This window comes from Rhinolophus sinicus, chromosome 4 (genome assembly GCF_057876585.1).
Source record: "Rhinolophus sinicus isolate RSI-liver-muscle chromosome 4, RSI-T2T, whole genome shotgun sequence".
Lineage (NCBI taxonomy): Eukaryota > Metazoa > Chordata > Mammalia > Chiroptera > Rhinolophidae > Rhinolophus > Rhinolophus sinicus.
Genome location: NC_142504.1, coordinates 46,760,214 through 46,787,255, shown reverse-complemented (window position 1 = coordinate 46,787,255; position 27,042 = coordinate 46,760,214). Strand labels below are relative to the sequence as shown.

General features: G+C 35.2%; 2 protein-coding genes across 2 annotated transcripts in view; one reads left to right on the top strand and one right to left on the bottom strand.

The window, feature by feature from the left end:
- Positions 1 to 27,042, top strand: part of FBXL13 (F-box and leucine rich repeat protein 13) — a 226,893-nt gene that overhangs the window by 85,711 nt on the left and 114,140 nt on the right. The window contains exons 8-9 of the mRNA XM_019744537.3: positions 1,766 to 1,861; positions 3,734 to 3,866. Of these exons, the coding sequence (XP_019600096.2) occupies positions 1,766 to 1,861; positions 3,734 to 3,866 (229 nt within the window). The remainder of the gene's footprint in view (positions 1 to 1,765; positions 1,862 to 3,733; positions 3,867 to 27,042) is intronic.
- The window catches only part of LRRC17 (leucine rich repeat containing 17), a 32,241-nt gene continuing 29,797 nt past the window's right edge, over positions 24,599 to 27,042 (bottom strand). The window contains exon 4 of the mRNA XM_019744538.3: positions 24,599 to 25,441. Within this exon, the coding sequence (XP_019600097.1) occupies positions 25,044 to 25,441 (398 nt within the window). The 3' untranslated portion in view covers positions 24,599 to 25,043. The remainder of the gene's footprint in view (positions 25,442 to 27,042) is intronic.

The window sequence follows — 27,042 nt, the reverse complement described above, 5'->3', positions numbered from 1 at the left end:
TCATCCGTAATTTCTTCTAATACGTGTTTCAGTTTTCTAATTCCCTTTCAGTGAAGTTTCACTTGCTGTTTAACTAATCCATTGAGTTTTTAGTTTCAATCATATTTTTAATTCCCATGAGTTTTATTTGGTTCCTTTATAAATCTGCCAAGTTCTTTTTCAACAGCAGGTTTTCTCCAGGACTTAATTTTCTTTCTATGTCTTTATCACCTTAATGCTTTTATAATTACTATTTGACAATTTTATTTAAAGTTATTGTTTTTCTGTTGTTGAATGTTGTTGGGTTTTTTCCTTTATGTGTTTTGTAATTTTTATTGAGAAGTCATTTTGTTGGGGCTTAATCTATGAAAATCCCATAAGGCCTAGTTTGAGGATGTGTCTCTTTAGAGAGAGTGGTATTTATTTCTGCCAAATATCTCAGAGCTACTACCAATTGGGAAGCTCTTTGCACCAAATGTATCAAATCCAGTTACTACAGTAATAAATTCAAATTGGATTCCACAAATAATTAAAAGTCAAATCCCAATCCACATGATAGCTGGTTTTGGTAACAGATTCTTTGGGAAATTATTTTTTCATCCAAGGCTAGGTATCTTAACTTTTCTCTTGCCAGTAGGTAGGTTTTTTCTTTTTAATCTCTCTCTTAATCCTGGATTTCTCTCTCTTTTTCTAACTCAGTTATGGCTCCCAGCTTCGTACATACCTAATGACTTTTTCTGTCTCTGAATGGCCAGTAAAACCTGAACCTATGTGTTATGAAATGCAGCAACCATCCCCACTACTTCCCCATCCCGAGCAACTAGAGCACGAACACCTTATTTATATGAGTCTGCGTTTGAAAGGATTGGGGCCCTGGACATTTTCCTTATTTCCTTGAAATCTCAGTTATGTTTTTTAAAAATACATTTGTTTTAGAGAGTAGAAAAGTGGTTGCCAGAAGCTTGGGATGGGAGGAGTAAAGAGAAGTTGGTAAAAATGTACAAACTTTCAGCTATAAGGTGAGTAAGGTCTGAGGATATAATGTCAAACATGGTGACTATAGTTGATAACACTGTATTGTATAATTGAAATTTACTACAAGAGTGGAACTTAAATATTTTCTCTCTCTCTCTCTCTCTCTCTCTCTCTCTCTCTCGCTCTCTCTCTGTCTCTCTCTCTGTCTCTCTCACGATAAATATGTGAAGTGAGTTGAATTAATTAGATAGGAGAGTCCTTTCACAATGTGTATGTATATCAAATCACAACAATATACACTTTAAATCTTATAATTTTATATGTCAATTATATCTTGATAAAGCTAAAATTAAAAAAAATTAAAGAATATTTTAAAAATGTTTGTTTTATCACTCACTGATGTTTTATATCTAGGGGATTTCCAGATTTTCTAGTCTACCATTTTTTCTAGAAATAGAAGCCAAGGTGGGTTTATTGATCTTTCCCAGGAATCCTGTAACTTGAGAAAGAATCCAGTTCAGTTCAACAAGCAATTATTGAGTGCCTTCTATGTACCTATTTTCTCACCATTCTTCTGCAACTATCAATTAAAAAGATCCCATTATATCAAAGGTATCAACAGATAAGTTATATAGTACTTTAGATAAAATTCCTATTTTTAGATAACATTCCGGCACTTAAACCCCTACTTCTACAATGTATGGATAACATTATCATTATTAATACCAAAAAAAACAAAAAAATTGTAGTGGAAGAGTTACATCAAAATTCACAGTTTTCAAAATTGTATATTTTTTTTCTTTGTGTTTAGATTTTCTTCTACCTCAGTTTAAGAGATGTGGTGATATGTAGTCAGGTTTGTCACTCCTGGAGGCTGATGACACAAATAAGCTCATTGTGGAATGGTGTAAGTAGACGCTAACTGTCTGAAGCTATGTCTTTACCATCATGTGCCACTTAACAATGGGGATGTGTTGTGAGACATGCGTGGCCAGGCGATTTTGTCTTTTGACGCAACCTCATAGAGTGCACTGACACAAACCTATATGGTATAGCTGACTACAGGCCTGGGTGATATGTTGTAGCCCATTGCTCTTAGGCTATGAACCTGTATGACATGTTACTGTAGAAAACAACATGAAATTAAATCAAGCACAAGAGAAGATGATGCAATCAAGAGAGGTGGTAAACACCAGATGTATGTGGCTGCTGCTGACATAACGTGGCATACTGTTTTACAACAAACTTACTTTTTTTATAAGTAGAAAGAGTACACTCTAAAATAATGATAAAAAGTATAGTGTCGTAAACACATAAACCAGTAACAAGTCATTTATTATCAAGTATTATGTACTGTATATAATCGCACATGCTAATGCTATACTTTTACACAACTGGCAGCACAGTAGGTTTGTTTACACCAGCATCACCACAAACACGTGAGTCATGAGTTGTGCTAAGATGTTACAATGGCTACATCACTAGGCGATAGCAATTTTTTAGCTCCATTATAAGCTTATGGGACCATCTTCATATATGTGGTCTATCATTCACCAAAATGCAGTGCATGACTGTATTTTAGTTCTTAAAGGAGATGGACTGTTGTTAAGGCAAATGTAGTAATGACTGCCTTCTTCCCTGCGCCCCACTCTGTGGCCACCAAGAGTAGGTGCACTTGTTTCTCTTTTGTGCAGATACAAGCCTACAAGATGAGATAAAAAGATAATGTTATTTTAACAGATAACTTGTTAGTATTTTCTTATTTAAATGGTAGAAATAAATTGAGTATTATTTTTGGATTGAAACAAAGCTCCATTGTATGTTAGGCTTACCAGAGATAAATTGAGAAAATGCAAGTAAAGTCCTGAGTGTACAGTCTGTATGTAAGCAGTAGGCAATAAATACTAGCTACTATTTTAGTTCAAAAAACATAATAAAGCAGCCCAAAATATGGAGTAAAGGAAGAAACAACTGAGCACTAAAGAGGGCTAAAATACTCAACGCGTAAACAAAGTTGTTTGATAATCTTAGTGTGTTTGCATGCACAAAGACACACATACACTTAGCATTTTCTCATATGAGCTTCTAGGCTGGTACCTCTGTACTATTCTTGTGTTATACTAGTTTGGTACTGTTCTTGTAACCTAGAATTTGCCTGTTTTTTTCATTCCAAAGAGACACTGGGGATGGGTCTCAGCCAACAACCAAAATAAGCATGTATTATCCCTGATGACTGCTCTTTTCGGAGATGATACTTTTTTTCTCTCCCTTTTTCCACTTCCTCCCCCCACCATCCATTGGTTGCTCTTCCAAATTATAAATTATGTAAAGGCCATTGTAAACTACACACTTTAAATTGTCTTTCCCATAGTCAAGGACTCAATATATTCTGTGCTCATAAAACAAAAAGCAGAAACTCATTAATAATCAACCCAGGTTGCATTGACATTGAAGTCTTGGGGCTCACCTGGGATGATGGGGGCATCCAGGCCACTTCAAGACAATTGACCGGGTTGGTGTGGGGTCAATGTGAGCCCCCCACCCTCATGGCTATCAACATGTACTGGAAATTTTGAATCTGTTTGTAATTAAATCCAGGAATGACCACAAAAAAGAAAATCTGTTCATAATTAAAATTGGGAATGACCATGAAAAACAACGCCCCCCCAAAATGAGTGATGTGATAAATTTTAGTCCTTGATGCTTTAAAAAATATTTTTAAAAGTTTACGTGCAAAATAGCTTTTCATTTCTTAATGTCTTTTGTTTTCCCTTTTTAGATTGATTTTTCCTCAGTAAAAGATATGATCACAGATAAATATATAGTGTCTGCTTTGCAAAGGTGGCGTCTAAATGTGCTGCGCTTGAATTTTCATGGTTGTCTTCTCCGATTGAAAACTTTGAAATCTGTCAGTAAGTATGTTAATTACAACTGTTTGTCTTGCTTTCCTGTGTTTTAATTAAACGAATATGAAGGAAAGTAAAAATAGAATGGAAACTTCAGTTACAGTTTTAGGCCATAAGAATGCCAATCAAAATCATCTAAAAAGCTTATAATGTAGTCAGCTTTTACTGGATTGTATACTCAGGGAGCTGGTTCTTTGTTCATTCTAATTGACCACTTTTTTTTTCTTTTTGTCTAGCATTTGTCTATCTATGTATCATCAATTTATCTCCTAAAAAATATATGTCTATATATAAGAACATATTCTCATTTTTAAAATTCCAATGATATACAGTAAAAGCAAAAACCTCCCTTTGTCTCCCTTAAACTCATTCACTTACTCAAAGGTACTCAATATTACCAGTTTTGTAACTGTTTTTCTAAAATATATTTACATATATGTAATTAAAAATACACAATTAAAAATTTCAACATAAAAGGGACCATATTGCTTTACATCTTGGAATTTTTTCCATGTCAGTACATATAGATCTACTAAATTGTTTATAAATACTTAAAATTATTTTCCATAGTATGGATGGACCATAAAGTATTTAACTTTCTTTCTACTGATAGACATTGAAGTTATGTCCAATGTTTTTTCCAAACTGCTTTGTAATTTCATTGTGATATTTGTTTTTAAGTGTCTTAGTACGGCTGCTATAATAAAGTTTCATAGACTTGGTGGCTTAGTATAAACAACAGAAACATGTTTCTTCCAGTTCTGGAGACTGGAAGTTTGATATCAAGACGACAGCATGGTAAGCTTCTGGTGAGGGCCCTCTTCACAGTTGCAGATGGCCTATTTCTTGTTATGTCCTCAACTGGCAGACAGAGGGTGAGAGAGCGCTCTGGGTTTCCTTGTAAAAGGGTGCTAATCCTATTCATAAGATCACCACCCTCATGGCCTAATTACTTCTTGGAGGCCCTACCTCCTAATACCATCACTTTGGGGGTTAGGATTTCAACATATGAATTTTGGGGGGACAAAAACACTCAGTCCATTGCATTAATCCATATATCCTTTGAGGTACATTTTATACTGTCCAGACATATTTCTGGAAATGAGAGAAAAAAATTTCAGAAAGTGTACATCCATATTGATTTTACATGATCAGAAAGAATGCCCTAAACATATGTAAATATCAACATAAATGAATCTACAGATATTGATGGATGAAAGCAAGTTGCAGAATGGTATATATAATCGAATACCATTTGTACACAATTTCTCAATGTGCAAAATAATAATACTTTACTTTATATTTTGGAATAATTTTAATAATATGCATATTTAAAGACATACACACACACACACACACACACAGAGCAAAATATAAAAAGCATGCATGGGAATGAAAAACTCCAAATGCAAGACAATGGTTACCTCTGAGTTGGAGAGAGTTGAATGAAATGGGGAACAGGCTCAGAAGGAGTTTCAACTTTATTTGTATTTTTTTATTGAAAAAAGAAATAAAATATACAAAATGGATTAATTCTGATTGGTTATTGCTGGTGCTGATGAAAGATATATAATCAAGTATTAAACTCTCTTCTTGATTTTTTTGTTTGTCTGTTGATTCTTTTAGGTTTTCTAGGTAGACTATCATACCATCTAGAAATATTAATAGTTTTATTTTCATTCATTTCTATTCTTATGTATTTTAGTTCTTATTTTCAATAGCAGGGATATGCGTCCATCTTGTCTTATTCTTGACTCCTATTTTTCATATTTTTAATGAGAATAGTGTTAATATTATTATATCGTAATTTCTCAGATACACTACATAGAGAGATATAATGTTATTCCCACTTTTATAGCAGTCATCTTCTGCACATTCTTCATTCAATCTGGTCATGTCTGCCTTTGGATTTTTAGGAACTATTAATTTCTGATCCACCAAGACCATTCTGCTTTGTTTTCCAAGAATATTATAGGTTTTTGAAAAAAAATGCTTATTTCTTGGAATTTGGTCAGGAGAAGAAAGCTGAAACGTGTTTAGTATGCCATCTTGGAACAATTTATTGCTATTTTAGTAATAAAAGTAAACAAAATAATTATAAACCTTAATGTATTAGCGACCAAAACACTATCTGTCCCCCCCATATATATCCATATATATAGAGAGAATATATATAGAATACATATAGAATATATATTTTATATCTATACATAGAAAAATATATAAAAATATACTATTAAAGAAATTTATGGTTTTTAGAAAAAATAGATTCAAGATGTGACATTCGAGGTTTTGGTTTGACCTAACATTTTTATGATAGCAGTGGTGATTGAACAGTAAAATGAGGTTCTAAGAAATGGCAGGGCTTGTATCTCTGGAAACTTCAATTTATTTATTAATTGAGATAAAATTCACACAATTAAAAATTTTAAGTTTTGACTATTTAAAGAGTAAAATTTAGTTTTTATTGTATTCACAATGTTGTACAGCCATCACCACTATCTAATTCCAAAACATTTTCATCATCCCCCTCCCCATAACCCATATCTATTCTGCCTTTTATTTCTTTACTTGCCTCCTTGCTCGGGCCAGAACTTCCAATACAGTCTTGAATAAAAGTGGTGAGAGCAGACATCCTTGTCTTGTTCCTGATCTAGAGGGAAAGTTTCCAGTCTCTCACCATTAAGTAAGACATTAATTGCAGGTTTGTCTTAGATGCCATTTATTGGGTTGATGAAGTTTCCTCAAATTCCTAGTTTGCTTGTTTGTTTGTTTTTATCATAAAGGGTGTTGAATACTGTAAAATTCTTTCTCTGCATTAACTGACAACTTTTTAAGTTCTCTTAAATATAATGTATTGCACTGATTTATTTTTGTATGTTGAACTGCTCTTGCTTTCTTGGGATCAATCTTATTTGTTCATGGTGTATAATCCTTGTAATATGTTGCTATATTCTATTTGCCAACATTTTATTGGTGCTTTTTACATGTATATTTAAAAGGAATATTGGTCTGTAGTTTTCTTTTTTGTGATGTCTTTGTCTGAAGTTGTTATCAGGGTAATACTAGCTTCATAGAATGAGCTAAGAGGTGTTTTCTCCTGTTTTTTGGAAGAATTTGAAAAGGATCAGTGACAATTATTATTTAAATGTTTAGCAGAGTTTTCCAGTGAGGCCATGTAGTCCTAGGTTTTTCTTTTTTGGAGATTTTTGATTGCTGATTTAATATCTTTACCTGTTATAGATCTATTTAGATTTTATGTTTATTCTTCAGTCAAGTTTGGTACTTGGTATATTCTAGGAATTTGTCACTTCTGTGTAGGTAATATAATTTCAATAATCAATTGTTGGGGTTCATAGTATTCTTTTTTTATTAGTTTCACATGTATAAAACAACATAGTGATTAGACACTTATATACCTCACAAAGTGATAACCCCAATAAGTCTATTACCCATCTGACATTATAACTAGTTATTATAATATTATTTACTATATTTCCTATACTGTACTTTATTTCTCCATGACTAATTTTTGGTTATAGTTAACATTCAATATTATTTTATATTATTTTCAGGTGTACAGCATATTGGTTAGACATTTATATAATTTATGAAGTGATCTCCCCAGTAAGTTTAGTACCCATTTGACACTATACATAGGTTTAAAAATATTATTCACTACATTATAATATTCTTTTATAATCCATTTTATTCCTTTAAAGCAAATAGTAAAGTATGAACTTTCATTTCTGATTTTAGAAATTTTAGTCTTCCTTCTTGGTTTTTGGTCAGTTTAGCTAAAGGTTTGTCAATTTGTTGATCATTTCAAACAACAAACTTTTTACTTTTTTTTAATTGTAGTAAAATATACATAACATAAAAATGACCATATTAACCACTTTTGACCATTTTAAGTGCACAGTTCTGTGGCATTAAGTACATTCACACTGTAGTGCAACCATCATCACCATCCATCTCCAAAACTTTTTCTCTGAAACTCTGAACCATTCAACACTAACTCTGTATATCCCCTCCCTCCAGCCTGCCAACCACTGTTTTACTTTCTATCTTTATGGATATGAATACTCTGGACACCTCATATACATGGACTCATATAACATTTGCCCTTTTGTGACTGGCTAATTTCACTTAGTGTAATGTCTTCAGGGTTCACCCCAGTTGTAGTATTTCTCAGAATTTCCTTACTTTTAGAAATGGATAAATTCATAGAAATGTACAATCTTCCTAGATTGAATCAGGAAGAAACAAAATATATGAACAGACTGATAACTACTAACAGAATTGAACCAGTAATCAAACACTCCCCCAAAATTAGTGTCCTAGACCAGATGGCTTCACAGGTGAATTTTAACAAACATTCAAAGAAAAATTCATACTTATCCCTTGCAAACTATTCCAAAAATTAAAGAGGAGGGAAGGCCCCCAAACTCATTTTATGAGGCCAGCATTACCCTGATAAGGAAAATTATAGCCAATATATGAATATAAATGCAAAATTCCTCAACAAAATGTTAGCAAACCAAATTCAGCAATACATTAAAAAGATCACACACTATGATCAACTGGGATTTATTCCTGGGATGCAAGGCTGTTTCAATATCTGCAAATCAATCAATGTGATATACCACTTAAACAAAATGAAGGATAAAAATCATATGATTATATCAATAAATGCAGAAAAACGATTTGACAAAGTTCAACAACCATTTATAATAAAATCTCTGAGCAAAATGGCAATAGAGGAAACACACCTCAACATAATAAAAGTCATATATGACAAACCCACAGCTAACATACCCAACAGTGAAAAGCTCAACACTTTTTCTTTAAAATCAGGAACAAGACAAGGATGCCCACTTTCACCACTTTTATTCAACATAGTGCCGGAAGTCCTAGCCACAGCAATCTGACAAGAAAAAGAACTAAAAGGCATCCAAATGTGAAAGAAAGAAGTAAAACTGTCATTATTTGCAGATGACATGATACAACATATAGAGAACCCCAAAGATTCCACCCAAAAAAACTAGTAGACCTGATAAATGATTTTAGGATACAAAATTAATATTCAGAAATTGTTTGCATTTTACATATCAACAAACTATTAAAAAGAGAAATTAAGAAAACAATCCCACTTACAATTGCATCAAAAAAATAATAAAATATTTAGGAATAAATGTAACCAAGGAATTAAAAGACCTGTATTCAGAAAATTATAAGACATTGAAGAGAGAAATTAAGAAGATACAAATAAATGGAAACATATACCATGCTCATGGATATGAAAAATTAATATAGTTAAAATGTCCATACTACAAAAAACAGTGTATAGATTCAATGCAACCCTATCAAAATGTCAATGACATTTTTCATAGAATGAGAACAAATAATACTAGAATTTATATGGAACCATAAAAGACCCCGAATAGCCATGGCAATCCTGAGAAAGAAGAACAAAGCTGGAGGTATCACTCTCCCTGATATCAAATTATACTACAAGGCTATAGTAATCAAAACAGCATGGTATGGGCATAAAAACAGACACACACATCAATAGAACAGAATAGAGAGCCCAGATATAAACCCATGCCTAAATGGTCATTTAATCTACAACAAAAGAAGCAAGAACTTACATTGGGGTAAAAGTCTATTTTTAAAAATGGTGCTGGGGAAACTGGACAGATACACACAAAAAAACAAGTGAAACTGCACCACCTTCTCATGGAATATACAACAATAAACTAAAAATGGATGAAAGACTTAAATGTAAGACCCCAAACCATAAAACTCTTAGAAGAAAATATAGGAAGTAAACTCTCAGGCATAACTCTTAGTAATATTTTTACTGATATATCTCCTCAGGCAAGGGAAGCAAAAGAAAAACAAATGGGACTACATCAAACTAAAAAGTTTTTTCACAGCAAAGAAAACCATCAACAAAATGAAAAGACATCCTACTGAATGAGAGAAGATATTTCCCAATGATCCATCTGATAAGGGGTTAATATCCAAAATCTATTTAAAAAAACAACAACACCTCATACAGCGCAACACCAAACAAACAAACAATTCAATTAAAAAGTGGGCAGAGGACCTGAATAGACGTTTCTCTAAAGAGAATATACAGATGGCCAATAGACATATGAGAAGATGCTCAACATCACTAATCACCAGAGAAATGCAAATAAAAACCACAATGAGATATCGCCTCACACCTATCAGGATGGCTATCATCAATAAATCAACAAACAAGGGTTCGAGGATATAGAGAAAAGGGAACACTTGTGCACTGTTGCTGGGATTGCAAATTGTTGTAGTCACTATGGAAAGCAGTATGGAGGTTCCTCCAAAAATTAAAAGTAGAACTACCTTATGACCCAACAATTCTACTTCTTGATATTTATCCCAAAAGTCCACAACACTAATTTAAAAAGATATATGCACCCCTATGTTCATTGCAGCTCTATTTACAATAGCTGAAATATGGAAGCAACCTAAGGGTCCATTGATTGATGAATGAATAAAGAAGTTGTACAGGGGCAGCCGGATGGCTCAGTTGGTTAGAGCGTGAGCTCTGAACAACAGGGTTGCCAGTTCGATTCCCACATGGGCCAGTGAGCTGCACCCTCCACAATTAGACTGAAGACAACGAGCTGCCACTGAGCTGCTGGAGGGGCAGCCGGATGGCTCAGTTGGTTAGAGCACAAACTCTTAATAACAAGGTTGCCGGTTCAATTTCCGCAAAGGATGGTGGGCTGTGGCCCCTGCAACTAAAGATTGAAGACTGCGACTGAGCTGCACCATCCACAACTAGATTGAAGGACAATAACTTGGAGCTGATGGGCCCTGGAGAAACACACTGTTCCCCAATATTCCCCAATTAAAAAAACAAAAAACTAGTCTCTGTTGCTTTTAAGTAACTTAAAAAAAAAAGTGGTACATATACACAATTCAATATCACTCAGCCATTAAAAAAGAATAAAATCTTACCATTTGCAACAACATGGATGGGCCTAGAGGATATTTTACTAAGTGAAATAAGTCAGAAAGAGAAAGAGAAATACCATATTATTTCACTGATATGTGGAATCTGAAAAACAAAATAAATGAACAAAGAAAACAGAAACAAACTCATAAATGCAGAGAACAAATTTATGGTTGCCAGGAAAGGGGGGTTTGGGAGGATGGATAAAAAAGTTGAGAGGGATTATAAAGTACAAATTGCCAGTTATGGAAATAGTTACAGGAATGTACAACATAGGGAATATAGTCAATATTGTAACCAAGCGTGGTTTCAGATGGATACTAGACTTACCAGGATGATCAGTTCATAAGGTATATAAATGTCCAATCACTATGTTGTACACCTGAATCAAATATAATATTGTATGTCAACTAAAATTGGAAAGTAAATTTTTTTAACTGAGGATTTTTCTTACCCTGAAAAAAAAGAGCAAATGAGCAAAGAGCAAGAAAACAAAAAACAAAAGACAAAAACAAACAAACAAACAAAAAAACCTCAAACTTTTTAAGAGCGAATAATACTCCGTTGGATGTATATACCACAGTTTATTCATCCATCACTGACCATTTAGGTTGCTTTCACTTTTGACAATTGTGAATAATGCTGCTATGAATATGGGTGTTCAACCAACTTATATTTTCATTGATTCTGTCTATTGTTTTTCTATTTTTTAGTTTATTTCCACCCCAGTCTTTATTATTCTGCTTGCTTTGGGTTTTATTGCTCTTCTTTTTCTAGTTTCTTAAGATGTAAGTCTATTGATTTAAGGTATATCTTCTTTTTAAATATAGGCATTTACAGTTATAAACTTCCCTAGATTTTTTTTTTTTTTAATTTTTCTGGATTTGTTACTTGCTTCAACATAAAGAGTTTTCCTGATGCCTAAGCACAAAGTCCCCTAGGAAGTTCAGAATGGTGAGGAAATCGGCAACATGAAGTTGCAATTTGTGTAGGGAATACATAGGGGGTCAAATAATCAAAATACCTATGTCAAATTCTGTACTATGCAATGGGCATATTGACCATTTGTTCATTATGTCAGATAGTGATATATCTTAAATGTATCGTATATTTTGTATTTGTAGCTGAGGTTCAAGATAGCCTAAAAATATTGTCTTACTTTAAATTTTTTGATATCTTTTAAAAATATTTTATTTTGTATTTATCTGGAAATGTAATTCTTAGTAGAAATGTCTTTGTCATAGAAACAATTAAGCATGCAAGCCTGAGTAGACCTTGATTTTTTAAAGGAAGTAAATGTAATACCTATCTCATCATTGTGATATTTTTTTATTTGCCAAAGATTGTTTAATAAAATCAGTTTGTATTCCAGCAACCATGAATATATCAAAGATAAAAAGCCAATCTCAGAGATGTTTCAGGTTTTTAATTTCCCCTCACAGCTAAGGTCAATTCATCTGTTGGGGTGTCTAGAATTACACACATTTCTGGAAAGAAGTTTGGTTTTCTGCTTGTTAGATTGAAGATAAATATTGGCTGATCTTTTGGGCTGTTTAGCTGAATGGCCTCAACAAGAGTTGTACTTGTAATCCGTATGTTTTCAACAACTTTAGAAGAATGAATTTTAAAATGTTATCTCAAAATGTTTAAAAGGAAAATGAGGGCAGGGCAGGGAAATGCTTGTTACAATATTGTGAGAGTTGCAGTGTGTGTTGACCTCAAAAATAAAATAGCCAGTTATTTTGCCAGCAGAATGTGTTTTTCAGGAATAGCAGAGAATTGCAATTCGAGAGCCACAGGCAAGTCCAAAGAGACAAAGAGAACGTTACCTTTTATTAGGTTTTTAGAAGGAAATTGGAGAGTGTTTTTTTGAACACAAGTTCAAAAAGAATGAGTTCGAGGTTGTGGCAGTTTCTCATTGGCTGCACGCAGTGATTAGTATGTTGTTGCTGGGCCAAGAGGGATCTGCCTTCCTTTTTTTAAAAGCAAGAGAAGGAATTTTGCGAGAAAAATGTCCTCCCTTGTCAGAACAATTCTTATCTTCCTTCTTCTCCTGGGTTTTCTGGGCTGTAATGAGTGGTATATGTGTGAGAGCACCCCTTTCTGAACCTCATTTTAACTGAAGTTTCCTTTATTTATTTTCACACGTATATGTACGCTAAAACACTTGAGCAAACATTTGGCAAGGGTACAGAGAGTGATTTCTAAGTTCAGCAGCCGTGTTGTTGGATCTGAGGAAGACAGATATAATAGGGATGGAAAGCCCCACTTGACTGTTGGCAGTTTTTCTCCACCCACTCAACCACTGACAAGATGAGAGCAATTCAGTAGAAGCTTTGACTTGCGAATACCTCTAGGATTACATGTTTATGTTTCTAGAATTCATAGGATACAATACTGAAAATTTTTTGAACATAATTTATGAACTAATTTTCTAGTTTGCCCACCACCACGTGAGTTATTATTACTAATTTTAGCATTGATACTAATTTGTTAGTCACATATTATATCCCCTTCCACTCATCAGCACCCCACCTCCTGCAGAAAGGAGCCTCGATGTATCACAGAATTTAGGCAAGTAGAGTCTCATTATTGAATTGCTTCTATTTGTCAGAGTAGGAGACTTGTTCAGATTTCTCAAAAACAGACATTAATTGATCCAGGGTGTAAGCTCCAGAGGAGGGAATGGTTAGTAAATGAAAAATCTGAACTGTTGAATGTTGAATCTTTCCCAATAACCAGGCATTAGGTCAGAACTGACTCAGTTTTAGGACTCAGGAGACCTCAGCTTTCAGTAAATTTTATTTACTTCAGAAAAATCAGAGAATCCTATGATTAGCAGGAAAGTTTAAAAAAAGAAAAAAAGAAAAAAAAAAGAAAAAACTTAAGTATTTATCCAAATATATACATGTTCAATTATGTAGCTCTCAGGATTATCATATTTTTGACTACCATAAAATAACTAATGTTTTTAATCTCCTGAACTTCATTATCTTTTGAACAAACGGAAGGTCAAAAGTTATTAAACTATCAAGTAAGAAATTGGCAGAAGAGGAAGTACCTAATTAATTGTTCATTTCATCATTGATCAACTATGCTTTCCTGAAAAAGTATAAGCTCTGGTACAAGAGGGGGCAAATCTTAAGTTTACAAAAATGTACTTCTATTTAAACCCTGGGAGATATTTGCAACTTCAACTTACTTACTTTTGGATGGTCTGGACCAAATTCTTTTACGATGTGTTCCAGAGCTTTATTTTCAGTAGATCCCAGGAGGATGATACTGAATATGAAAATCAACCAATAAAATCCCTAACTAACCTCTCATATTAAACTAGGGGGTAACTTGGAGCCTTTCTCTGAATCAGATTTAATCTCCTCATTTCTCTCCAGATTCCTTATGTCCCCACTGCATGCTTTTGTCTCTTACTGAGGTCCCACCTAGGCTTTGTCCACCATCAACTTTTGGCTGTTTCGGGTCTCGTATCCTTAATATTCTGCACTCATGAACACTCATGAACAATAAGTGAATTTACTCCATCTCTCTCATAACACTTCACATTTAACAGCTGCCTTTAATACCTCATAGTGAAGATTTATATTGAGAACCAGTATCTCCAGTCTTTACCCCTGACCCAAACTGCTAGTAAAATGGGCAGAGTGGTTAGATCTTCACAATCCAGAGTCATTTCCTGAACCATCAGCTCTGGCAATACTTCCAGCTTCCTATTCTCTTGGTTTCCTATACATATTAAATAGATATTTTTTAGCTTTTTAATATATTTATTAAGGTATAATTCACATACAGAGTTATTAGTTTCAGGTGTATGACATAATGATTAAAATGTGCACACATTGCGAAGTGATCAAAACAATAAGTCTAGTTAACATCTGTCACTATACACAGTCACAAAATTTTTTTGTCTTGTGATGAGAACTTTTAAGATACACTGTCTTAGCAACTTTCAAGTATGTAATACGATGTTATTAACTATAATATAATCACCATAGTGTACATTATATTGCCAGGACTTATTTATTTTATAACCGGAAGTTTGTACCTCTTGTCCACCTTCACCCATTTCTTCCACCCCCCATTCCCCTCCCCCAAGCTCTGGCAACCACCAATCTGTTCTCTGTATTTATGATCTCGATGGGTTTTGTCTTTCTCTGTCTGACTTATTTCACTAAACAAAATGCCCTCAATGTCCATTCTAGTTGTTGCAAATGGCAAGATTTCCTTCTTTTTTTATGTCTGAGTAATATTCCAGTGTATATATATATCACATTTTCTTTATCCATTTATCTGTTGATGGACACTTAAATTGTTTCCATATCTTGGCTATTGTAGATAATGCTGCAATGAATATGGGGGTGCATATATCTTTTCAAGATAGTGTTTTCATTTCATTTCTTTTATATATATATATATATATATATATATATATATATATATATATATATATATATATACACACACACACACACACACATATATATGTATATATATGTATATATATGTATATATATATACCAAGGAACAGGTTGTTGGACCATATGGTAGTTCTAGTTTTAATTTTTTGAGGAACCTCCACACTGTTTTCCATAGTGGCTGTACCAATTTACATTTCCTTCAACAATGCACAAGGGTTCTCTTTCTTTACGTCCTCACCAACATTTGTTATTTCTTGTCTTCTAGCAGGTGTGAAGTGATATCTCATTTTGATTTGCATTTCCTTGATTATTAGTGATGTTGAGCATCTTTTCATGTACCTGTACACCATCGGTATGTCTCCTTTGGAAAATGTCTATTCTGCCCATTTTTAAATGGGATTGTTTCTTTTTTCTTTTTGCTATTGAGTGTATGAGTTCTTTATATATTTTGAATATTAACCTCGTATCAGATATGTGATTTGGAAATATTTTCTCCCATTCATTAAGTTCCCTTTTCATTTTGTTGATTGTTTCCTTTGCTGTTCAGCTTTTTTAGTTTGATATATTCTCACTGTTTATTTTTCTTTTTGTTCCTTTTGCTTTCAGTGTCAGATTAAAAAAAAAAAGAATCATTGCTGAGACCATGTCAAGATTTACCACCTATGTTGTCTTCTAGGAGTTTTATGGTTTCGGGTCTTACATTCAAGTCTTTAATCCATATTGAGTTAATTGTTCTATATGGTATATGACACTGGTCCAGTTTTTCTTTTGCCTGTTGCTATCCAGTTTTCCCAACACATTTTTTAAAAGGCACTGTCTTTTCCCCATTGAATATTCTAGGCTCCTTCGTCATAAATTAATTGAACATATGTGAGTGGATTTATTTCTGGGCTTTCTATTCTGTTTCATTAATCTATGTGCTTGTTTTTATGGTTTTGATTATTATGTCTTTGTAATATAGTTTGAAATCAGTGTGATGCCTCCAGCTTTGTTGTTCTTCCTCATAATTACTTTGGATTTCAGTGTATTTTGTGGTTCTATACAAATTTTTAGATTGCCCTCTTTTTGTGAAAAATGTTATTGGAATGTTAATAGGGATTGCATTGAATCTGTATATTTTAGGGGGCAGTATGGACATTTTCATAATATTTAATTCTTCCAATCCATGAGCACTGAATATCTTTCCATTTATTTGTGTCTTCAATTTCTTTCATCAAGGTCTTGTTGTTTTTAGTGTACAAGTCTTTTACCTCCTTGGTTAAGTTTATCCCTAGGTGTTTTATTTTTTGATTCAATTGCAAATGGGAATGTTTCCTTAATTTTTCTTTCTGGTAGTTTTTTATTAATGTACAAAAAAGCAACATATTTTTATATATTGATTTTGTATCCTGCCACTTGACCAAATTCATTTAGTTCTAAGAATTTTTTGGTGAAAATTTTAGCGTTTCCTATATACAATATCATGTCATCTGCATGACACAACCATTTCACTTCTTCCTTTCCAATTCTGATGCCTTTTATTTCTTTTACTTGCTTAATTGCTCTGACCAGGAGAATGGGCACCTTTGTTTCGTTCCTGATCTTAGAGGAAAAGCTATCAGGTTTCTAAAACCATTGAGTATGATGTTGGCTATGGGTTTGTCATATATGGCCTTTATTATGTTGAAGTACATTCTCTCTATACCCACTTTGCTGAGAGTTTTTATCATAACTGGATATTGAATTTTGTCAAATGCTTTTTCAGCACCTGAGATCGATCATAGGATTTTTAGCCTTCGTTTTGTTAATATGGTGTTTCATTTTGATTGATTTTTGGATGTTGAACCATCCTTGAATCCTAGGAATAGGTCTCACTTAATCATGGTGTATGATCCTTTTAATGTGCTGTTGAATTAGTTTTGCTATTATTTTGCAGAGGATTTTTTCATCTATCTTCATTAGGGATATTGGCCTATAATATTCTTGTAGCATCCTTGTCTGGTTTCAGTTTCAGGGTAATGCTGACTTTATAAAATGAGTTTGGAAATGTTCCCTTTTCTCAATTTTTTGGAAAGAGTTTGAGAAGGATCGGTATTAAATTGTCTTTGAATGTTAGGTAGCATTCACCAGTGAAGTTGTCTGGTTATGGACTTTTGTTTCTGGGAAGATTTTTGATTACTAATTCAATTTTGTTTCTACTACTATTTCTGTTCATGTTTTGTTTCTTCCTGATTCTGTCTTGGAAGATTACATGTTTCTAGCAATTTATCTATTTTTTCTAGGTTGTCCAATTTGTTGGTATTCTGTATAATTGTGCATAGTAGTCTTTTATAATCCGTTGTATTTCTGTGGTGTTGTTTTTTGCTTTTCTTCTTCCAGTTCTGATTTTATTTATTTGGGCCTTCTCTTATTCTTGGTGAGTCTGGCTAAAGGTTTATCTGTTGTGTTTAGTTTTTCAAGGAGCCAGCTCTTAGTTTCATTGATCTATTGTTTTGTTGTTGTTGTTGTTTAGTCTTTATTTAATTTATTTCCACTCTGATATTTATTATTTTCTTTCTTTTACTCACTTTGGACTCTGTTTTTCTTTTTCTAGTTCCTTTAGGTGTAAGGTTAGATTGTTGGAGATTTTTCTTGTTTCTGGAGGTAGGCCTGTATTGTTATGAATTTCCCTCTTAGAATTATTTTGCTGTGTTAGGGATTTTGGATCAGTGTGTTTCTATTTTCATTTGTTTCAAGATTTTTTTTTATTACTTCCTTCATTTATTCATTAACCCATTGATTGTTTAGTAGCGTGTTGTTTGGACTCCACTTGTTTGAGCTTTTCCACTTCTAATTGATTTCTAGTTTCATATCATTGTGATCAGAGAAAATGCTTGATATGATTTCAGTCTCCTTTAATTTACTGAGACTTGTTTTGTGGCTTAGCATGTGGTCTATCCAGGAAAATGTTTCATGTGCACTTGAAAAATAATGTGTATTCTGCTAGTTTGCAGTAGAATGTTCTATAAATATCTCTTAAGTCCATCTTATCCAATGTGTCTTTTAAGGTTACTGTTTCTCTGTTTATTTTGTCTGAATAATGGATCTATTGATGTAAGTGTGGTGTTAAAGTTCCCTGCTATTACGGTCTTACTCTCAATCTCTCCCTTTATGTCTGTTAATATTTGCTTTATATATTTAGGTACTCCTACATTGGGTGTGGAGATGTTCACAAGTGTTATATCCTGTTTTTGGATTGATACTTTTATCGTTATGAATTGCTTTTCTTTGTCTCTTGTTACTGTCTTTGTTTTAAAGTCTATTTAGTCTGATATAAGTATTGCTACCCCAGCTTTCTTTTAAATTTCCATTTGCGTGAAATATCTTTTTCCGTCCCTTCATTTTCAGTTTCTGTGTGTTTCAACCTGAAGTGGGTCTCTTGTAGGGAGCATATGCATGGGTTTTGTTTTTTATCCATTCAGCCACCCTATGTTTCTTTATTGGAGCATTTATTTAAAGTAATTATAGATAGGTATGTACTTATTGTCATTTTATTAATTGTTTTCTCGTTGTCGCAGTTCTTTTTTATTCCTTTCTTCTTCTCTTGCTCTCTCTTTTTGTAAACTGATGACTTTTTTAGTGATTTGTTTGGGTTCCCTTTTCTTTTCTTTTCTTTTCTTTCTTTCTTTTTTTTGTATATCTTTTATAGTGTTTTGTTTTGTTGTTACCATGAGACTCATATATAGCAAACTATCTTTATAGCAGTCTATTTTAAATTGATGGTTGTTTAAGTCTGAACACACTCTAAAAGCACTACTTTTTTTTTTAATTGCAGGATATTGGGGAACAATGTGTTTCTTGAGGGCCCATCAAATCAGAGTCATTGTCTTTCAATCTAGTTGTGGAGGGCGCAGCTCAGCTCCAAGTCCAGTCACTGTTTCCAATCTTAGTTGCAGGGGGCGCAGCCCACCATCCCATGCGGGAATTGAATCGGCACCCTGGTTGCTAAGAGTTCGCACTTGAAACAACTGAGCCATCTGGCTGCCCTTTGGAAGCTCAGCAGCAGCTTGTTGTCTTCAACCTAGTTGTGGAGGGCGCAGCTCACTGGCCCATGTAGGAATCGAATCGGCAACCCTGTTGTTCAGAGGTCTCTCGCGCTCTAACCAACTGAGCCATCTGGCTGCCCAAAAAAGCACTACATTTTTTAAATCACCCCTGCCCCCCGTTTATGCTTTTGACATATCTTACTTTTTTTTTTTGCATGTGTGCATGTAACCCTTAATTTGTTACTCTAATTACATACGCTTTCTCTACTTTTGTCCTTTAACCTTCACACTAGCTTTATAATTGGGTGATCCACTACTCTTACTAAATGTTTGCCTTTATCAATGAGATTTTTTCTTTCCTACGTTGTATTTTTAATTTTTCACATAAGGAAGTCCTTTTAACATTTCTTGTAGTGCCAGTTTAGTGGGGATGAACTCCTTTTTAGCTTTTGCTTGTTTGGGAAACTTTATCTCGCCTTTAATTCTGAATGATAACCTTGCTGAGTAGAGTAATCTTGGTTGCAGATTTTCTCCCTTTTATCATTTTTTATATATTGTGCCATTTCCTTCTGGTCTGCAAAGTTTCTGCTGAAAAATTAGCTGTTAGTTTTATGGGGGAATCTCTCATTTATAATTAGCTGTTTTTCTTATGCTGCTCTTATGATTCTCCCTTTAACTGTTAGCATTTTAATTATAATATATCTTGTTGTGGGTCTCTCTGGGTTTGTTTTTTTGTTTGTTTGTGACTCTGCTTTCTGGACTTGGATGTCTGTTTCCTTTACCAGATTAGGGAAGTTTTTGGGCTTTATTTCTTCAGATAGGTTTTTGGTCCCTTTCTCTCTCTCTCTCCTCCTTCTGGACCCCTATGAGTTGAATGTTGGTATGCTTGATGTTGTCCCAGAGGTACATTAAACTATCTTCATTTTTAAAAATTCTTTTTGCTATTCTGATTGGGTGATTTCCATTACCTTGTCTTCCAGCTTGCTGACTTGTTCTGCATCATCTAATCTGCTCTTGATTACCTCTAGTGTATTTTTCATTTAAGTTATTCTATTCTTCAGTTCTGATTGGTTCTCTTTTACATTTTTTTTATCTTTGTCAAAGTTCTCACGGAGTTCATCTATTTCTCTCCTGAATTTGCTGAGCATCTTTAAAACTATTGTTTTGAGCCCTTTATCAGGTAAACGACTTATCTCAATTTTACTTATTTTCTCTTCTGGGGTTTTGTTCTCATTTTTCATCTGTACATATTTCTTTATCTCCTCATTTTGGCTGTTCCTCTGTGTTTGTTTCTATAAATTAGGCAAAACAGCAAGCTTTCCTGGTCTTGAAGGATTGATCTTGTTTAGGAGCTTCCCCTTTGTAGATTGCATGTGTCAGGGGTCTTCGGCAGACCAGGTGGAGCTGGAGCTAGAGCAGGGATAGGCCATAGGGAGACCCAGGGGCAAGCCAATCTGGGTCCTCCTTGTCAGTCTTGAGTGGGTATAAGCCATGTAGAATATCCAGGGCAAGCTTCTGGGGCTTGGAGCTTTAGCTAGAGTGGGTGTGAGCCATGGGGTGTCCTTGGGACAACCCATCCAGCACTGCTGTGACATGCCAGTTGGAGCTGTAGTTAGAGTGGACTCAATCTGCAGAGAGTCCCAGTGGCAAACCACACTGGGGTCTGGAGCTTTAGTTGGGGCAGGTGTAAGCTGCAGGTAGTGCTGGGGACAAGTGGCCCTGGGACGGCCTTGGCAGGCCAGCTGGAGCTATAGTTGGAGCAGGCTCAGGCTGAGGGGAGCCATGGGGGCAAGCTCTGCCAGGGCCCGGATCTTTAACTGGAGTGGGTATTGCAGGGAGTCCCAGGGGCAAGCCACACTAAAGCTTGGGGCTATACCTGAAGTGGGTTGTGCTACGGGAAGTCCTGGGAATAAGCTCGGAGGCGGTGAGAGCTGTAGCTATAACAGGTGTAAGCCATGGGGAATCCTGGGGGTGAGCTGTGGAGCTGGTGTGGGCCTGGGTCCTGGGGCACACTGGGATAGCCTTGGCCATTTGACTAGAGCACCTGGATTGTGATCAAGGTGTGTGTGGTGGGAGGGGGCAGTGCAACAAATGGCAATACCAGAGAGAGTTCCTGCAGTTCCCCTCCCATTTCACAGATGCTCTAGGACTAGTAAATGGATTTCCTTCCCATATTGTGCAGCAAAACCACTGTTTTGTCACTATGTCCCAGGGTGGGTGACGTTGTGCAGGCTCCTCAGTGATCCCTCCCTACTACAGGTCAGTGGTTGGGGGTGCATTTCCCACAATACCATGTCTCCATCTCTCCTACTCATTTCTATATGGTTTCTCTCATTTTTTTTTTTTTTTTTTTTGTGCAGAAGCTGTTCACTCAGCTCTCAGTACTTCTTCAGGGGGAATTGCTCTGTCTATAGGTATAGATTCGATGTTTTCATGGGAGGAGGTTAGTTCAGGGTCTTCCGACCTCAACATCTTGTACCTCTCCTCTTGTTACTATTTAGCACTCTTTCTTTTTTAGCTTAAAGATCCTTTAACATTTCTTATAAGGCTGATTTTGTGATGATGAACCCCCTTAGCTTTTGCTTGTCTGGAAAACTTTATCTCTACTTCAAATCTTTATAACTCTGCTGGGCTGAGTATTCTTGGAGGGAAGTTTTTTCTTTCAACACTTTGAATATATTGTGTTCCTTCTGAATTGCAGTTTCTGCTAAAATTCTCTTGCTGCTTTTAAGATTCTCTCCTTTAAAAAAACAAAAACTTTTGACATTTTAATTATAATGTATCTTTGTGTGGGTCTCTTTGTTTTGATCTTATTTGTAACTCTCTTGGCTTCCTGGATCTGGGTGTCTGTTTCCTTCCCTAGGTTAGGGAAGTTTTCAGCCGTTATTTCTTCAAATAGACTTTTTTTGCCCTTTTCTCTCGCTCCTCTTTCTGGGGCTCCTATAATGTGAATGTTAGTGTTCTTGATGTGTCCCATAGGTATGTTAGCTATCTTCACTTTTTTAATTCATTCTTTTTTCTTTTTGCTGTTCTGATTGGGTGAGTTTCACTGTCTTGTCTTTGAGTTCACTCATGCTTTCGTCTGCCTCATCTAGTCTGCTTTGAACCTCTTTAATGTATTTTTCAGTTCAGTTATTGTATTCTTCAGCTTTATGACTTCAATTTGGCTTTATGACTTTTTTCTATTTTCTGTCTTTTTGTTGAAGTTCTCATTGTGTTCACCCACTCTTCTTCTGAGTTCAGTGAGCATGGTTATGACCATTACTTTGAACTCTTTACCAGGAAAATTACTTATCTCCATTTCGTTAAGGTTTTTTTCTGAGTTTTCTCTTTTCTTTCACTTGAAGCATTCTTTGTTTCTTCATTTTGCATGACTTTCTGTATTGTTTCTTAGGCATTATATGCCTACCTCTCCCAGTCTTGAAGGTACGGCCTAGTATATGGAAATGAATCTTGTTGTTCAACCCTTCTTTAGCTCTTGGTTGTCTCTCAAACATTTGTGATTGTCCACGCAGCCTATTGTTATTATTTTTAATAGATCCCAGTAGTTGAAGGTGTGCCAAGACCTGTCAGTGTCCCAAAAAGCAAGACCTCAGTCAGCACCTAGATTCAGGCTGATTGGAAGCCAGACCCTCAGGCAGCAGCAGATATATATAGTTCTGTGGGACCACAAGTGTAAGCCTCACTGCCCACCGGAGCCAGGCAGTATGGCGGTGTCCCCTGGACAGCAGTGGCAAAAAACGGGGGTCCAGACAAGTATATAAGCTGTTTCTGAGCAATACCAATGAACTATAGCAAAGTAGAGGGAGAAAGCAAAGATGGCATCCACTGGCCTCTGTTCCCTGAGAGCAGCTTTCTAGGCCCCTGGGTGTGTGCCAAACCTGAAACCTGCTCCTCAGGCCCAAAGTTCCAAGACAAGCAAATAGGCTTTTTAATACAGATTAAACGAAGTTCTGATGCAAGGCATCCATATCCGAGAGTAACTTCCAGGGTGCTTTGCAGCTCTGCACAGCAGAAAGGGCTCAGGTGGACCTGAGTCCTGGCTCTGCCACCTGCCAGCTCTGTGCATTTGTCCAAGTTACCTAAACTCTAAGCCTTGGATTCCCCATCTAGAAAAGGCAGATATCACCTAACTCAGAGGGATCTTTGGTGAATTAGAAATAGGATACGTAAAATTCTTAGACTGTCAATTGTAGGGAAAAAGGGGCATCATCGACACCTAAAATAAAAATGTGAAGGAGAATGTAGTTAATAATATTGTGGTAAGTTTGCCTGGTGACAGATAATTTCTAGAATTAGGGGAGGGTGATCACTTGTAAGGTATAAAAATGTCAAATCACTATATTATACACCTGAAACTAATATGATACTGAATACCAACCATACTTAAACTTAAAAGTTATCTTGTAAAAAGGATTACATGAAGCCCTTACCATGGTGTCTGGTATCTAATAGGTGCTTAAGAAATGCTCATTGCTATTTGTCAGCTACCATTTTCTGCGCTTTAGGAAGTTTGCAAGGATAAAATAAGACCAGTTGATAAACTTTGTAGCAATACCTTGATATAAGAAATGAAAATGTATTCAACTCCATGTGAAAAGGAAACCTGTGCAAAAAAGAAAAAGTGGGACTTTTAGGGATATGTGCATACTTCTTTTTGTTTTCTTTTTCTTTCTAGTAGTACAGCCAACTATCAAAGTGCAAACTGATGGGGTCTGTTGCTAGGTATTTCCTCTTTTTCTGGTGACCTATTTCTGTAAGTGAGCTAATTTTAACCTTCGAGCCCAAATGATGGGGCTTCTGCTGGCACCAATTCCTCCCTCATTTGCCTCTGATATTACTTCCTCTTTGCTTCTGTTCATCCCAAATCCTGACCCTGAATCCTAACTTCATCCTTTATTTTGTGCTCCTTGACATATTAGCTTAGCAGGATGGGCTCAGTCCCCTCCCCCACTGACAGATGTCTTCCTAGTCTGAATGTTATTGAAAAACCAGTTCTGTTTCCATGTTCACTAATGTTTATACCTCTTCAGGGCTCATGATTCACACCATGTACAACTGCTTCTCAGAGTCCCATCTTCTGAGCAGCCTCCAACATAATTCTCAGATTCTCTACTTATTACTTGTGAAAATTCTCTTTCATGTCTAGCTTGACAGTTTTGCAAGAATCAATGAAGAGTAGTTGATTTGGGTTTTACCGGGACCTCATTTTGGAATGCACAAGAATCGGGAATGGAAATTTATTCAATATATAAACTGACTTACTGGGAAAAAAGTGAAGGTGGGCTCAGAGGGGAGATAATGATATTTTATTATTACTAAGCATTTGTATCTTTTCATTTTGATTATGTTTGCATATAAACATGCATCGATCAAAAGGCATGTAAAAATGAACAGTTTTTTATTATTTTCAAAAAGTAGTAAAAACAGTTATACAGGACATTTTGAAATTCTAATGCCATCCTTAGGACCCAATGTATGCAGGTTATCAGTGTGGAATCATCACCGAAGGCTGTTCTGCAAACAGGCAGGCAAGCAGGAAGAGAGTATTCCCTTGATTACTATAATTGCCACAATAATAATAACAATAACAATAACAATAACAACAATATTAATAGAAACCTTCCTTTAACTGGATAACCCTGCATAAATAGGCAGCACAATTAATCGAAATGTAAACAGTCGGTTTCATGACACCAGTATAGCAAATATAAAACTAGTTGCAACCAGAAGAATTTCTAAGTTATCCCACTATAGTGATTCTTACACTTTGCTTCTTTGCTGTGTGATCCCTATGTATTTTTTCCCATTCATCATCTTCTGTATCCTGGTCAAATGTTTCAGGGTATGCCGGTAATTTGTCTTTGGGACATTCTTCATAGTAACTCCGAACATATTTCCCCACAAACCACCCTTTGTACTCTTCAGGCATTTTGCATTCCAAGCCATTATAGTGAACGTTGTAGTGGTGCTTTAACCAGTAGTAGAGGTAGTGGATGCTGTAGTCACATCTCCAGGGGTTATCTCTGAGCCACAGGAGTTTCAAAAAATACAAGTCTTCTAATACTCCGTAGTCGAAGTTTTGCAGACTGTTGTTTGATAAATCTAACTCTTCTAAATGTATGAGTCCCAAAAAAGCAGCTAGAAACAGAAAATATTTATTAAACCAATGAGTAATGAGGTTACGTGCAACTGTATGGTGTATTATAAGGACAATAGAAATGAAAAATAAGAGATAATTCTAACCGTTGAAAATAAAGGAAAGAATTTCCCTCCCCTCCTTTTTCTTGGATCACTTCAGAAAACCTCTAAGTGCTTTGTCCTCTCTTTGAAATGTATGCATGTCCTTTAGAAGACTAGCAAGGCTTTCTGTCAGCTTTATGAGCCAGAAACGTCTTTCTCAAGGAGCTGGGAGCCCTCTCCTTGAAATGTAATCAAGAAAGATAGCACCCCTACTTCCCAGCTTCTTTGAGAGTGTAAGAGCCTTGTTCCAGGTTGCAAAACTACCTCTTGTCATAGACGTAGAAGTTTGTTTTCCTCTTAATAAAGCCAATGGGCTAACACAATGGGTCACTTCAATTACCAGGTAAAGTTAGGATGAACCATGTGTGACAAATGGTGGTGTCAAGTCCTCTAACCTAAGCACTAGGTATCCTTTACCCTGAAACCATGTATGCCTTGGGTTGTATCTGCTCGCTTATGTGTAAGGGTGAGATTTCTTGCTGTCTTTGCAATCTCTTAGCAGATTGCCTGTGATGTACATCATATTCTAGTTTAATGTTTATTCAATAATAAAAGTATTTTCTTTCTCTGCTATCTTTGTGGAGAGGATTTCTGTGTTGGGAGAAGATTTTGGTTTTAATTGTATTTCTCTAATAGTACACATACCTAAGTAAGAAATTCAGAAATGTGCTTTTACTCAAAGCTTTCATCCTGATTAAATTGACTAGAACTCAACATTTTATATGAAAAATCGGTTTTAAGTTAGCTTTTTGAAAGATGTATTTTGAGCTCATGTGAGTTTTTTTTAATACTCACTGGAAAGATGCCACAAAAGAAAGCATGAATTAGGAAAATATTTCAAACATAAGACATAAGTGCATAAAAAATGAAAAAAAAATGTGTCTGGTGATGATTTGATAGCTCCCTGGGATACCAGTAAACTCTGAAAAATGCCTAGAAAACACTTTTTTTCCCCTTGGTTTTAGGGGAGAGAATTATATTCCTATAGAGCCCCAAACCAGAATAGTTTTAACAATTTGAAAATATCTGGTTGTGTATTGTCACATTATGATACTATTAGCTTTGAATCTGTATGTATTTAGTTTTGCTGGAGAGTGGATAACTAAATATCAAACATGTAACACAAAATAAGACAACAAAAGGCTCCTCCCGCCCCTTTAAGAGTAAAGAAATATAGACCTAGGTTATCCCTGTTTCAGTTAATGTGGACTGACCAGATACCCTAGAATTTATCGGTCAATCCTAATTTCAAATATGTTGTTTCTATTTCAAACATCTCATTGCTGTTTTCAAATGATAGAGCATACAGTGCCCCTATTTTGCATTTGGAAAACATGCTCTCACACCAATACCATCAAACATTTTCATATCATTTGTTCTCTGACAAAACCCATAATTCCCCATAAAAATAATTCTTTCAGGGTGGCCAGATGGCTCAGTTGGTTAGAGTGTAAGCTCTGAACAACAGGGTTGCTGGTTCAATTCCCACACGGGCCAGT